The sequence below is a fragment of the Fonsecaea erecta genome (assembly GCF_001651985.1).
Source record: "Fonsecaea erecta strain CBS 125763 chromosome Unknown Scaff13, whole genome shotgun sequence".
In the NCBI taxonomy this organism is placed as follows: domain Eukaryota; kingdom Fungi; phylum Ascomycota; class Eurotiomycetes; order Chaetothyriales; family Herpotrichiellaceae; genus Fonsecaea; species Fonsecaea erecta.
Genome location: NW_017387256.1, coordinates 121,951 through 137,035, shown reverse-complemented (window position 1 = coordinate 137,035; position 15,085 = coordinate 121,951). Strand labels below are relative to the sequence as shown.

Below are 15,085 nucleotides of genomic sequence, written 5' to 3'. Positions count from 1 at the left end.
TCGTAGAACGACTTAACAGACTCGGGGGTGAGGGTTGTTCTGTGAGGGCGAGTTGCGAAAAAGGGAGTTCACCTTGGGTTTGAAGAGGCGCTCGCTCAGTCGCGGCGCAACGCAGTTGGGCTTGGGGTTGGGCTGGGTTGGATTTGGTCGGGCCAGTGGGTCAGTGGAACAGCTTTGCGCGTGGGATTGTCACAAAGCAATGTCGATCGGTGCTGGGGCTTATCCAAAGGGGAAAATACGAATAGATTATTTGCGGATATGGCGTATTCACCGCTGCAGCTCGGGAGAGACGTGAAAGTGGTCAATGATTATCGGTGAAGAAGGGAGAGAGGGTAGGAGAGCAGAGAGAGGAGCTCGCAAACAAAGGGCAACCCGAGAGATGGCAGCAGGACGCTGGGCACAATAGTCGTCAACTAGTGACCTGTGACTGCGCGAAGCGAGGTACCAGTGTCGGAAAGAAACACAAAAGAAGGCTTTGGAAGCGCATGCAACTGAGCAAAGACTGGAGGGCTGGACGGATAGACTCCGAGCCACCGTGCCACGGGCCCATAGACCGGAACAGAGATAGGCTCTCCTGCAAGGCACCGCAAGCCAAGTCAATGAGTTCCTCTTCCTCCTCCTCAGAACACCCGCGAGAACAGCCCGACGGTTTGTCCACGTCTCCTTCTTTTTTGGTGCGGATGATCCGCCTTGACATGTTACACCCAGGCCCAGTGTGAGTGCGGCAATCCGGCTTGGTTGGAGTGACGAGGAGGAGAAGAGGTGATCAAGGTGTTTCATACGGTCGAGTCGAAGCGCGAGAATTGGCTGAGCTGGAGGGGTCTGATCTCCACCGTCGGGAAAGTGTGCTGCAGGAACGGATGCAGACAGCCAAACCAAGCACCGAACAGGGGCGGCCACACGACGCTAAAATCCAGGGGTAAGCGAGCCAACAGCCAGACAAGCCAACGGAGAGGAGCCAGAAGAGTGGAAACAGAAAGTGTCACCAATTGCGAGCAGCCAAAGCCTGGAGGCATCCCAAAGGGGGAATTATGTCACTGGGCAGGGTGTGAAAGTGTGAGGAAGAGACACACGGTGGTGGAAGAAAGAGCGCAGAGTATCATCGACACCCTAGTGTCTATATGCCCGGTCCACAGACTACGCTGCACTTTCGTGAACTACACCCAACATACGCGCGCTGGCTGGTGAAGCGATGTACTTCTCGGTACGGAGAACGGAGGACTCTTGGCCACCGACCGACGTCTCCCTCCAGGTACCGAGTGCTCTGTCATATCCTATCCTACTATGGGAATAGAGGGACTCCGTATGCAGCAAGCCACTCCTGAGTCGCCCCCTGGCTTCAATCGGCACTGTCTGCACTGCCGTTCGCTTGCTGTTTCGACTTCCACGCATGGGCCATCTGCAACAGCTTGGACATCTTGGCCGCACTCTCGTCGTCAGCCGGGAAGACATAGTCGATGTACTCCTCGAACCGATCATCCTCAATCTTTCTCCTCTTTTTGACCTTGCGAGGCATCTGCTTCTCGATCCTCTCAATGTCCTCGGCTGAACCATGCGTCTGCTCAAATGATCGCCATGCATTCAATAGGTCGACTCGTTCTTCCTTCATCTCTTTCGACTTGAACAAGTCGTGTGCCCGCTCAAAGACCTTCCGTGCCCGTCTCTTCGCTTCTTCGCCTACTCGTTGCTCCTCGTCGTCTGTCGTCTCGGGCTCGTTGGGATCCGGGACATTGATTTCAAATCGTGCGTAGTTGATCCAGACCTTGACGTGGTCCGTCTTCTTCAGCAGCCGCTCATACAGCACGCGGGCTCGGTCGTATTCTTCTTCGTACTCCTCAAAATCAATGTATGCCTTCCAAACCAGCTCAGGCATGTCCAAGGTTGGCTGTTCGATACCCAGTTCAAAGATCGCTCTCGCACGGTCGAGATCGTCCAGTCCGCGTTCCAGCTCTGCAAATTGGATCCACGCCTGGCTATTGGATGGGTTCCATTCAATCTGCTTTTCAAACAGCGTCCGGCACCGCTCGAATTCGAATAGCTGTTTCTCCAGTTCAATGTAGCTCCGGAACAACTTGTCCTTAGGACACATGCCGATCGCTTGCCCAAGAGTCTTCCTCGCTGCCGTCAGCTGCATTTGCCGCACCTCGAACTGCGCCTTCATGATCCAGATTTTGGCGAATGTCCATTTCTTGTGAGGAATCAGCTTCAGACATTCCTGGTAGACTTGCCTCGCCCGCTCCACGTCGTTGTTGGCCACTTCCTCCCACAAGGCATAAAAGATCCATAGATAAATGTATCGCCGCCAGTGTCGTTTCTCCTGTGAAGGCGGAACTTGGGCGATTGCCCTCTCATAGACGTCTCGCACCCGGTCCACATCGCCCCCGGTCTCTTCAAGGCGTGCAAAGTCGAACCACACATCGTAATTTCGAGGGTTGGTCTTGAGCTGTTCTTCATATTGCACCCGTCGCTTGGCGAGGATCACATCTTCTACTCCCTCCCGATTTCCGAATTGTTTCTCGAACTGCGTGTATGCTTTGTGCAGTGCCTCGGATCGAGAGCGGGGCAGTCGGTCCAGTGCATACTTGTAGATGGCGCGAGCTCTCTCGTACTCTTTGAGTTTGGCCTCATAGCGAGCATATGCGATGAAAAGCTTCTCGTCCATGAAATCTTTACCAAGAGTCTCGATGGCGACGCCAAAAACATCGCGAACCAATTGACTAGTCCCATTCTCCTCTTCAAATTTGGCCCATCGAATCCAGTTCCGCGGTTCTGGGTGGACGATGGTGAAGCGTTCATATATGGCCCGCGCACGGTCATACTCTCCGTACCTCTTCTCCAGCTTAATGTAAGCCAGCCAAGCTGCTTCGTCCGGCTCCCAGCTCATCCACCTCTCGAAGACCTGTCTCGTCCCAGCGATGTTACCAAGGGTTTCTTCCATGTAGACATACTTGTACCACAGCTTATCGATCCTGGGGAGAATCGTCACAGCTCTGTCCAAAAGATTCCTGGCGTGGTTGATGTTTCTATTCTTCATCTCCGCCTCGATATACCGAATCCACAGGACCACGCTTGTGCTGTCCACGTCTAACGCCCGCTCAAAGATCGATCTCGCCCGGCGAAACTCTTTCTGCTCCAGCTCCCATTGCGCATAGCGCATCCAGTTGTTCATATTGATTCTGTTACGCCGAACATAGTCCTCGAATTCCTTCCGCTTCCGGCCCTGGAATTCATGTAGTTCTTCAAGATCGGCAAAACGTTGGGTAGGTGCTTGCAGCCCAGGCTCTTGTCTGTCGACAGCTTCCCGCAGCAGTTGCTCGGCCGAAATCTGCTGGGGAGCTGGTGCCTTGTTTTTGACCCTTGGAGGGCCTCTCGCGGAATCCATCTTCGCGAGCGCAGGTGTGTGTGGGAGTTCGGATGGTGGACCGGACCCAAGCACTCAACGCGGATTCTGTCGCGAATGGTCTTGGATAGAGGATGAGTCGTAGTTTGCGTAAATAAAATCTTTGCGGAAATATGTCTGAGAAGCTTTTTTGTCTTGATGTCGAGATGGCAAGGCCGCGACTGCGGAGAAATTCTGCCAAGGTTTCCGCCCTGCGCCAAAGTACTCGGAAGTATCACCAACTCCGCATTCGACCTTCAAGTTCAAACTAAGCCTCACCTTCGAGCAAGCCTGAAGTCTCATCTCTACCATTCTCACCGCGAGCACGTGCCTGGCAAATGGCGACTCTGGCAGATGAACTGCTTAATGACTTTGAGGATTCCGGCGACGAAAACAACGATCAGGCAAATGGCTTTCAGGATGGAAACGAAGCGAACCATACAAACGGCCTGGAATTCGCGACGGATCACCCAGAGCGAGGTGGGGATGAGGAAGAGCTAGAAGATGCTGAAGAAGAGGTCGCCATTCGGGAGGCAGCCACCACAGCTGCTGAGGATGTCGACGAAGATGAAGAAGATACCAAGGCCAAGGTTGAAAAGATGCGACTGGGAGGCGTCCGCGACGTCAGAAGCGTAGCCGGTCTAATGAAGACTCTAGAACCCGTGCTCGAGGTAAGATCCTCCCCTTGCCAATATCTCAAAGTCTTGTCCGTTTACACAAGTCGAATACAGCCCTGACGGTTCGTCCACCCTGCAGAAAATAGCACACTATCAGAATATCCCGCCTGATCAGCGGACGACGACGGTTGGCTCCGTCGAAGATAACCCCGAATATGCCCTCTTGACTCAGGCAAACTCCCTGTCCACGCAGATCGACAGCGAAATCATTCTAGTCCACAAGTTCATTCGCGATCATTACTCTGCACGTTTCCCGGAATTAGAGACCCTCGTGGCCAATCCGATAGATTATGCCAAAACAGTCGCGATCGTCAGAAATGGCCCGGTGGGAAACATCAAAAGTTTAGCCGACTCTAGTGACAACATTGTCGGGGCTCCTCTGCGATCTATTTTGGATGGGCCGACGTTGATGGTCGTTACGGTGGAAGGAACAACGACGAAAGGTCAAGACCTGAGCGAACAAGAACTTGAAACAACCCTCCGGGCATGTGAAATGGTGCTGCGGCTGGACAAAGCCAAGAAGACCTTGACCGAATATGTGCAGTCGAGAATGAACGTCTTCGCTCCGAACCTCACTGTGCTTATTGGTTCACTGACCGCCGCCCAATTGCTCAACTTTGCTGGCGGGCTCAAGAACCTCGCAAAGACACCCGATCGGAATGTCCCCGCAATGGGTTCAAAGAGGCAGAGGCAGAGTGGCTTAGCCACTAACGTGGGAGTTCGACAGCAAGGGTACCTCTACCATTCCCCTCTTATACAAGAAGTCCCAAACGACCTGAAAGTGCAGGCAATGCGCATCGTTTCTGGGAAGCTGATCCTTGCTGCTCGAGTCGACAGCGTGCATCAAGCTCGCGACGGCTCAACTGGAGAACACCTCCTCAACGAATGCCTGCGGCGGCTCGACAAGTTAATGGAACCTCCCCCGAACAGAGGCGTCAGGGCTCTGCCCGCACCTGATGACAAACCCAGCAGAAAACGCGGAGGACGAAGAGCCCGTAAGATGAAGGAGGCATACGCCATGACCGAACTCAGAAAGCAACAGAACCGTATGGCGTTTGGTAAGGAAGAAAGGGAAGTCGGCTACGGAACGGGAGAGGAAACAGTGGGACTGGGGATGATCGGGGCTCAAAACGAGGGCAGAATACGAGCCACACAGGTCGATCGTCGAACCATGGCGAAGTTGAGCAAGAAGAATCCCGGCTGGGGTGGTTCTGGTACGGCAACAAGTTTGAACAACGGCGCAACTACATCTCTTCGAGGATTTGGAGCTGTTGGAGGAAACGCCACTGCGCTGCGGACTGAAGGTCTTCGTACCAGTGGCGTTGGGGCCGGCACTGCAAGTTCGATCGCATTCACACCCGTCCAAGGTCTTGAGCTGGTCGATCCAAAGGTGCAGGCCGAGCTGAAGCGGAAGCGAGAAGCCGAAAGTGCCGGCTACTTTTCAAGCGGCACGTTTACTCAAGTCAATTCCACCGCGACAAACGGAGGATTCAAGGTGCCTGGATTGCCTTCGGCGAAGAAGACCAATATGGGCCCTCCCCCAGCGCCTGTTAAGTGAACCGTGGAGAAGCACCACTTGGCTGCTTAGTGTTGGACGCCATCTGGAGCATGGCCATTCAAGACACGCTTAGGTCCCGGTGCTGTGGGCTAATTTTCGAAGAAACGATATGCATGCCATATAAAGCGCCGTGCTGAACAACTTTACACAAGCATCTCGACAACTTGCATGTAAGGTACGTGCTCAGCCAGGGACGGCATGTTACCCTTATCTACCAGAAAGTACAGTGGCGAAGCAGGTCGTCGAATATGGATACAGGGATCACAGACAAGGGTTCGTCACACCATCGATTCCACTGCGTGCGACGATAAACAACAGACGAGACGATGAGGCCGGCTTACGGACCAAGACAAGAGATCATCTGGTCAGGGGTGGGAGAGGATCACGTTAGAGCACCATGCCTCGAATGCACTGGTTTCCCCTTGTCGCATCTCACATTATGCCATTCTGCCTAGCATCTGCGGAGGACTCCATCCAACCCCTTCTTCACACACAATTGCAACTTGTCCACTGTCTACTTAACGACGTTGGCAAGTTTCGTCGAAAAGGCCGGAGGAATACGCCGGTCGTGATGGCTTGGCTGGCTGCGAGAACAGACATGGACACGACACCAAACAGGAGGCTCGAAGTCTTCCTCTTCTGCATGTCGGCCTGGCGATGTTGAGCCCCTTCCGGTCACTTCGCCCATCGTAGACTGGTCATTTCCCCTTGAGATATAACCCCAGATAAATCAGTCTGGAAAGCGACACCTGTCGAAAGAGGAAAAATGAAGCTCTCGCTTCTCGGTGAATGATACCCTGGTGTAGAACTTTGTGATTGTCCTTTCTACGTATGAGTTTACACTGTGCAGAGGGTTGGACTTGCTGAAGGGCGTGACGCAAGTTAGCTTTTTACACGTTTCCATCAGCCAATATTCATCTACTCGTACATGTCCTAGGCAATTCTCTCTTTCCCTCTACCTCTGCCTCTACCTCTAGGCCCTTCTCCTTTCCCTCGCGGCAAGCCCCTCGTGCGCAGCTTCTCGGGCAGTTCGCGGACTGAGCCCCTGCCGGCCTCCCACAGCAGACCGAGGCCCTGCTTGACCTCGACGGCGGCGACGAAGTACTCGATCGGCACCAGTTTCTCTGTTGTTGCCGTGGCATGCTCCTCCTCCTCTTCCTCCTCCTTCTCCTCATTTGCGCCGGCGGCCACGACGCCTTCGGAGAGGATGACGCCGTTCTCGCTCCGCCACCACTTCATGGTCGGCGCCTCGGCCAGCGCCTTGCGGATGTCCACGTAGATCAGGATCTGTGCGTCGCTGCGCATCCCGCTGATGACTTTGTTCCTGCCCAGCAGCGCGCCCAGAGGAGGCGTTCCGGGCTTGTGTTTCGGCCGGGCTGTTGCGGCAGGGCGTTTCCCATCATGTCCATTTCCATTTCCGAGGTCGTCGGTATCATCAGGTTTATCCCCAGTGCCATTTCCAACGTCATCGTCGTCCGCCGCCGCCGCAAACGAGGACGCTGCTGGAAGGACTTCGGCCAACGACGGGCCCGACGCGAAATGGACGTGGTTCCGCGCCATGCTCTTCAGCCCGCCGCTGCGCAGGATCCGGTCCCACGCGCCGTAGAACGTGCCGTGCACGACCGTGTCAGGGATCGTGGCCGGGTCGCTGAGCGAGATGGGCGTCAGCAGGTTCTCGGCCTCGACGGCTTTCATGCTGTGGCCCTGCGTGGCGCGGATAAAGAACCTCCGTGTGTCGGCCTCGTCCGCGTTTCCCAGCGACTCGAACGTCGATATGGCGCGCTGCGTCTCCGTTTCCGTCCCTGCTTGCGTCGTCTCGGTCTGCGGCTCGGGTGATGTCTTCGAATCCGCCTCGATCACCTGGACACTGGCGTCAGGGTTGACGTACTTCATCGCGAACCGCTTCTTGTCACTCTCCTGGACGACCTCGACAACCTCAGCAAACGTCACGGGCGGCTTCATGCTGCGCAGTTTCTGCCAGCCCAGCAAGTGGTCCATCCGCACGTAGCCGTGGTTGTCGATGGGGATGCGTTCGTCAACGGCAGCGTGGCGCAGTAAGCGGGAGAGTGCTTTGGACACCAGCACCGTGCGTGGCAGCGTGTCATGGCGGAACCCGCCCCGACCACGTCCACGGCCCGGCATGTTCGAGAGGAGAGGTCGATCGATGCTGATAGAGCGATACTGGTGAAAAAGCCCCCCGTGTAGGAAGAGATGGCTGAGTGCGGAAGACGTGGAGATTGTGAGGGAACACAGAACAGCGTCCAAGACTTCATATGTCTGTTTAATATTTCTAATTTCCACTGTGAAGAATCAACCACCCCAAGATTTCTGATACGCTCGAGTTCGAAGAAAACGGTCAAAGGAAGAGGACCAAAATCTTTTGAGGAACGAGCTTGATAATCGACTTGTCCGAATACCTGCACACAGCCAGTGAGTCACGGACGAAGGCAAGAAAGAGACGACGATCCTTTGAAAGTGTTGGTGACTCAAGCATTTGGCCCCCGACGACTCATGAGGCCTGAGATCCCTTCTTTGGATCCTTCTGGATCGTGGAAATGCCGCTGATATCCTAGAAGGCAGAAGATGTCTTCTCCCGCACGCTGAGAATTCCTTTGAGCTAAGTTCTCAGAGACTTATTATGTGCATCATCCTTTGAAGCCAATATGTGACTTCGTATCGGGCGAGGCTCTGCTTATGGATAGGGTTAGCGTCAATATCTCAGGCTCGCATACTTCAAGGATTCTCCGGCTTCTGTTTCGTGCGTGGACGTTGTGACTAGCATTGGGCTAAGAAAAGAAGAACAGAATGTGCGGTAGTTGTGGGAAATGCCCGAGCTCATCGGACCATATTTACAGTCTCTGCACAATGTAGACCTTTGTCCAGACAGCTTCTGCTAGCACTCAGTTACCTCGACGTCGAAGACACCCTTTCGACTGCCACTGGTTCTCATCCTTGTCCCTTCGACCTTCTCTCCTCCTTAATTACATGCTCTAATTTGAGCGGATAAGATATGTGGATGCTGCCACTCAGGCGCCCGAGAAGATATCGTTGGAAAACCGGTCAGTAACTCCAGATATGATGTAAATTCTCCATAATCCATAAGAGATTCGTCAAATATCAGCGACGGCAACAGAGCAGGGTATAAATAAAGAAAAATGGCGACGATCGATCGAAAGAGATCAGGTCAGATGCTTTTCCCAGAGTGACAATGCCCCCATAAATCAAAATGAAAAACAAACAACAGAATCCGGAGGGAGAAACAAAATTACTTTGTAGATGGCAAGGCAGCACCGGCTTAAAAGTTCTGTGAAATCCCGCCTTGGCCTTGTGGGAATGTTGGTGCTCGCTCGATACGGGTGTTCCTTCGTGCTTGATTGTCACGTATGACGGGTTGTGTTCCGGCGCCCCCATACGAACCGTCACCGTAGGGCCCATGGCTGGGGTTTGCATCGTTATATATATTATAGGGGACTTCTTCCTGATAGTATGGGCCAGGCATCTGTGGCGCCTCTGAAGAAGCCTCGGAGTGGTGGCCCGAAGAATACGCGGACGAAGCGTTAGACGGTCCACGGCGAATGTCTCCTGTCCCACTGCGGTGCCTGTTAAGTCCCCCGGCAGTCCCCAGAGCTGCGACGCCATCTCCGCTCTCTGGATGGCCGTTCATCAAGGGATCCGCCGAGTAATGGTCCGAAGTCGCGTTGGGCGAGGCCTGTGTGGCATAACCTCCGGGTTGGCTGCTGCTTTCCGACAAGGCAAGACCGCCAGCAGCTCGTCCGTTGGACCCTAGCGTCGTCGAAGGTTGCCTGTTCGAGGATGTTGCTCCCCATCCGCGATATCCACTGCCGTCCTCTTGTCCTTCGGATTGATTGTCGGTGTATGCGGCTGCGGCGACCCCAAGCGTTGGATCGCTGTTGGGATTGAAACCGTATTCAGCCATCTCGCTCTTGCGGAGTTCCTCTGCATTTTTCCTGGCCTTCCGCTTCCTCCAGCAAAAGAACCCAATCAAAAACAATGCTGCGATAACCACAATTGGAATGATGACTGCTATTGCGATCTTTGCACCAGAACTGAGCCCGCTTGAGGACCCAGACCCGGAGCTTGAGGCACTTAATGCTGATGGGGTAGGGGATGAGCCGGAAGGAGGAGTGACCGTAAACGAGGTGGTCGCAGTGTTAGAGGTCGGAGTGTCCGGAGAGAATGTGGAAGTGACGACAACAAGCGAAGGACTCTGGGTAACCCCTGGCGATGATGCCGGAGTTTGAGTGACAGTTTCTGTGGCGATAATGACACTGGGACTTGTATCAACGGGGGTGGTTGAGGCAGGTACCACTGTGGTCGAAGGGGGGATTGAGATAGAGGAGGTAATGGTACTCGGTGGTTCGGAGGACGTGTCGGAGGATATAGATGTATCAGTAGATGACCCCGTCACCGTGACAGTGGTAGAGAAGGAGGTCGTAAAGCTGGTCGAGGTTGTGCCGATAATAGTCGTGATAACCGAATCGGTCGCACTCGTATCTGCCATCTCTTTAGTCTGGGAGCTGGTGCATAACTGAATCTATCCATACCAGTTGCCATTGCGGGCTAAGTCTCTGGAGCAAGTGTTTATAGAAAGCAATCCCTGCCGCGGCTCGCGGAGGTGACGTCCAACGCGTAGTGACACCAACTCTGCTGGTCTTCCAGAAAAGTCCTGAACTCAGATATATCCAAACCTCCTATTATATAGGGAGAATCTCGAAGATGTCCCGTCAGCCGCAAGGAAAAAGGGTAGGGGGCAGACAAGAGTCGAGTTGATGTGTCAGGACGCGAGGGCTGTGTGTGGTCCTTAGGCTGTCCAATAATACATGCAGGGAGACGATGAGAAGGAGAAGTGACTTTCAATGGGTATCAGGTCGGTCAGGGACCGTATACAGTGAGGTATAGGAGGATATAATGCGACGGCTTCGAGAAACAGGTAAGGAGAGTCGACATCTCAATGTCGAGAGAAGGAGAGACAAGCTGCAGGAGGGCGCAGCAGTGGCAAGCCTGAGACAGAAAGAGGCCGCAGAGGAAGCGAGGAAAATTGGGCGACGATGGAAAGAGCGATAATAGTTGAGGGTTGTGGATAATGGCTACCGTCGGTGGTGGGGCCCTTGTTATTATTATTGGGTAACCCGCGTGCTAAACTTACCAGGAGCTCGCACGCTGTCGGGCCCTGGCACCAGCTGGAACATGGCCACCGACCACCTAGGAGTCTCCTGGTAAGGGCCTCTGGAGCTGCTGGCTCTTGGGGCTCACTATCCACCTTGGGCTTAGTGATCCAGGAATCGTTACAGCCCAGCTCTCCATTTCCACACACACTATTAAGATTTTCAGTTTATTAGCACCTTCATCTAACACTCACGAAGCCGAGATTCCGGTCAGTTTGAGATTTGCAGAAGCCAAGCATCTGTTTTCGAGAACAAAACTGGGTACTACCCTAGTTACCTCTTTGCTCAAGAAATCATCGGCATCATACGATGATCGTCTTTAACGACGAGGGGCACTAAAGGCACAGACTGCGGAAGTACCTCCATATAACCAATCCTTTACGCATCCTGAGAGGCCCTGTTGTGCGGCTCATCCAGCTCCGGGGCCCATACCAGGCTCCATTCTGAGTGCACTGTGTATCGTCAGTGACCCGATTATGTGAGACTGCCGCCGTCACGACCAAAATACGGAGGGTACAGCCCACCCTTTTTGTCGATGTGCTACACAAGCTGCTCCGATGCGCAGGGCTGGTACGACCACGGCTCCCGGCCATTGGGTCATCATGCTCATATTGAGCTTTCGGGAGACGCCAGCGCTGCAAGGTGCCGATTCACCCTGCACTCCTGCCAGGATTCTGGATTTTGTTATCCGCCTCTCCGCCTGTGCTTCCCCGTATCAGACAAGCCGAGCTGCCTGATTCTGATTCTGACTAGTCGCTGCGACTGGAGGCCCTTCCCTTCTGCCCATCATCCACTCGAATAAGCTGGGGACGAGATATCCGAGCTGCAAGACTGGTTTCATGCAGCTCGCATGCATTCCTACGACAAAGACACCGGGCAGCTCATAGGAAGGTCTGGTTCGAGCCTGAAATTGGTCGAGTGGCCGATCACAGTGAATTTTTTTGCTTGTCTCCAGTAAGGATCGCAGGGCATCTCCAGGCGGAGGTATAAACTCCTTCACCTCGATACTGTACATTTCAACTTTTTTCGACAATAACAAGTCCCAAAGAGACTCTCCAAGCCTCCAGTGTCCCGTAATAATAAAAGAAACCGATATTCCACCAAAAGAAGCTCCTGGGCATCCTGAAAGCGCCACTCGCCATGCTTAAGAACGGTTCTATATGAAGTCATGTCCTTGGATCAAAAGATATCAGTCAGTGTAGCTACATCACGACCCGTGAAGGGATTTCATCGGTTCAGGTCCCACTGAGGCTTCAACGCTGCCGTCAGCTCGTCTCTGGTCCCTGCAACCTCCTTGGGTATCCGACTGACTCGGTATGCGCCAGTCCGGATATTATGGAGGTGGATAGCCGATATCCCTGAACGGTTGCTGCGAATACTTCCCGTCTCGCTCGCGGTATCGGGTGCCCTGAGTCGCGATGGCGGTGCAAAGTCCAGGGCAGTGAACGTGGATGACTTTCTCAATTGATGCCTGTAGATAACTGTTAGCTATAGTCCATCATCGTAGGATCTTGAAAGAATACGTACGGGCTGGGTATCACCGCTAGGTCATCGAAAGATGATGCCAGGGGAATGTGAGCCCTCACTGCTGGGGAATAAGGTCTTAATCCTCCGCGAAGGCTATCAGGAGTACCAGACCGCTGATTATGGATTTTCTGGGGGGGAGCGAAGTCAATGGGCAAGAACGTGTCCTCTTTGAGTTTTGCCGGTGTGGGAAGGACGTGCAGCGGTTTGGGTGGTGGCAAGTTCTTCTTCGGCGGCATGCGAGGATACCCTCCGTACCGCCCTGATGCTGATGAGAATGCCCGTGGCCCTGACTGGTAGCTACCATTAGACACCGTGGCGCGATGCCTTCCATACGCGCCAGTTTGTGACATCCCTCGAGGTGGTTGATATGCCGCTTGATCATAGTAGCCGTCTTGATAGGCACCCGGTCCATAGTTGTCCTGGTAGTATCCTTCAGCACCATCATAATACTGCATATTTTGAGCATGATTTTGTGGTTTTGAGTCATCAAAGTATTCTTTATAAAATGATCTGATCCGGTTGGCGCGTTGCTCGGGGTTTTCGGAGGGATCATCAGGGGGTAACGGTCGCAGGCCCATTGTGATTCGACGAGGATCGTACCCGGTGTAGTCATCATAGTCCTCATAATCATAGTACCCGCGGTCGTCATGGTATTGTTGATCCTGGTCTCCGTACGCCTCGTATTCATCATAATAGTCGTCTTCCTCTTGTTGGACCCGGTGTTGAACTTGTGATGTCTGATCGTGCGAGTGCTCTAAGTAGAGGAGGTCCGTCGAAGGGGCATCATGGCCCCGCGGTGTCTTCTTCGAAGAATTCAAAGTGGTATGAGCGTCTTCTTCGGTTGCGAGACTCTGTTGTCTGTTATTTTGGGAATCGATGAAGCTAAGCTGGGGTGGCCTTGGTTGGCGCTCCTCTGGTGCATTCAATGTAATGCCGGGCACCACGGTTGTCTGCTCCTGAGAGGCTAAAGTCGTGACCGGTGGGGGAGGGGGCGCGTCTTTGAGCATAACAGGAGGAGGTGCCTGGACCTGCACGACTGGTGTCTCAGCTTGGACCTCTTTCACGGACAATACTGGCTCTTTTTTGTTGGGCTCGTCCAGTCCAAATGTGTCTCCACCACTAATGAACTGGCCAAGATAGTTGTTGCTGGCTCTCAGGGCATTCACCGCGCCATTACTACTCGCCGTGCTCACAAACGAGTCGCGCACGGGATCGGGCACGGTAGGGAGAAGCAAGTTATTGGGTTTGCCAGCTGGCATGGGATTACGGCTCCCCAGAGCCGAATCTGCTGGAGTACTGCGTCCCGAAGGAGGCAGCCCATTCGCAGGCTCTTGAGCATTGCGCAACAAATTTTGCTTCGAGTCGAACGGAAATCTGCGAGTGGAGGACCCGGTGTAGCTTGACGAATCGTCGACCGGGCTTCTGAGACTTGAAGGTGGTCGAACAGAGCCATCGTCGGGAATGAAGGTGGTGGCACGATATTTGTCGTCGCCGGTATTTATTGAACGAGACAGCGAGTGCAGCGATTCTCGAGAGTGCTGCAGTTCAGGAGGTAATAGATATGGATTGTTAGCACCCATATCAAGCGACAAGCCACGACCGCGTCTACCGCCCGTCTCTTTTACTTCGGACATTGACATCTCAGGGACTTTTCGACCATTCCTTTTGCCTGGGTTGTGCTTCGATTCGAGGAGGCCAAAGTCGAGGGATTTGTGCTTATCTTCTGCGTCTTCCCGTTTCAGTTTCTTCACATGTCTTCGGTGTAGATATAGCAGCAGGATCAACGCGATGCCTAGAGGAATGACCACTCCCAATACAATAGGCAACGTTGTACTCGATCCATCAGAACCGTAATATTTCTCACAGGCGCCTGAATTGTCGTTTGGCCCGCAAGAGGTCGTAGTTGCCGGGCTCGAGGAACCTGAGGAGGATTCGGCTCTCTGTACGAGCGAAGGAGGTCTCTCTAGATATAGACCTTCTAATCGAATGTCGGGGATGGGACCTGGACGAGCGAAGGGGTTCCTGGGCTGAATCTGTGGTTCATTCTCCGGGAGAATGGGGGAGGACATGATATTAGGGGCAGATCGAGGGTTGTTTGTCTGCCGACAAGGGGAAGGTGTCGATTAACAATTACTCTAGCATAACATGTTGACAGGCAGAGAACTGTAGTCGTTGGTGTTCCGGGGGATTAAAGTCACGTTGGTGGTCAATGTGAGGTCCAGACTGCGGGCGGAATGAGGGTAGAGGACCAATCCACAACAGCAGTTCAAGAGCTGGTTTAGCGAACGACTCTGGTGAGGTGTGAAAAGAACGACTGTAGTTGGGGGGGGGAAACGAGTGACAAAGAGAAGGACTGAAAGCAAAAGCAAAGGATGGTGGTCTTGTTCAGAGCAGAACGCAAGATGCTGAAAGCAAACGGTAGTGCATACAAAGGAGACGAGAGAAGCGGTGCTGCAGATTGCCAAGGCTCATCAATGCGCAATGCAATGCTGGTGCGATCGGGGGCCGGGCCCACGGAGGGCTGCCTCATGGTGCCCCGACGAATGGGTCGCTTTAGGCGCATCAGAGATTCTCGTTGAGCGGCCACTAACCTGACTTGCCCTGACTAGCCGGGGTCAGGGGGAGCACCAAGCTGGCGGGTTAGTGAAGTAAACGGAGTGGCTGCGGGGACTGAATTTCGCCGCCCCCGCCTACAATTTGGGCAAAACGGCAGCGCAGTGCAGGTTCCTGCTGATCTCAAATGCGCCGAAGAACAAAC

The 15,085-nt window shown here is 53.7% G+C and overlaps 5 protein-coding genes across 5 annotated transcripts; 1 reads left to right on the top strand and 4 right to left on the bottom strand.

Moving 5' to 3' along the window:
* Positions 1-1,339: 1,339 nt before the first annotated feature.
* Positions 1,340-3,382, bottom strand: AYL99_10976 (pre-mRNA-splicing factor clf1; the record flags this gene model as incomplete). The annotated part of the gene is made up of 1 exon (XM_018842482.1): positions 1,340-3,382. One exon carries the CDS (start codon positions 3,380-3,382, stop codon positions 1,340-1,342), a length of 2,043 nt encoding a protein of 680 aa, XP_018687895.1.
* Positions 3,383-3,717: 335 nt separating this feature from the next.
* AYL99_10975 (hypothetical protein) lies at positions 3,718-5,614 on the top strand (the record flags this gene model as incomplete). Its single annotated transcript, XM_018842481.1, has 2 exons — positions 3,718-4,050; positions 4,136-5,614. The coding sequence occupies 2 exons, from the start codon at positions 3,718-3,720 to the stop codon at positions 5,612-5,614; spliced, it is 1,812 nt and encodes a 603-aa protein (XP_018687894.1).
* Positions 5,615-6,547: 933 nt separating this feature from the next.
* Positions 6,548-7,756, bottom strand: AYL99_10974 (hypothetical protein; the record flags this gene model as incomplete). Its single annotated transcript, XM_018842480.1, has 1 exon — positions 6,548-7,756. One exon carries the CDS (start codon positions 7,754-7,756, stop codon positions 6,548-6,550), a length of 1,209 nt encoding a protein of 402 aa, XP_018687893.1.
* A 1,153-nt stretch (positions 7,757-8,909) lies between these two features.
* On the bottom strand, positions 8,910-10,136 carry AYL99_10973 (hypothetical protein; the record flags this gene model as incomplete). Its single annotated transcript, XM_018842479.1, has 1 exon — positions 8,910-10,136. The coding sequence occupies one exon, from the start codon at positions 10,134-10,136 to the stop codon at positions 8,910-8,912; it is 1,227 nt and encodes a 408-aa protein (XP_018687892.1).
* A 1,891-nt stretch (positions 10,137-12,027) lies between these two features.
* AYL99_10972 (hypothetical protein) lies at positions 12,028-14,396 on the bottom strand (the record flags this gene model as incomplete). The annotated part of the gene is made up of 2 exons (XM_018842478.1): positions 12,028-12,271; positions 12,328-14,396. The coding sequence occupies 2 exons, from the start codon at positions 14,394-14,396 to the stop codon at positions 12,028-12,030; spliced, it is 2,313 nt and encodes a 770-aa protein (XP_018687891.1).
* Positions 14,397-15,085: the final 689 nt, after the last annotated feature.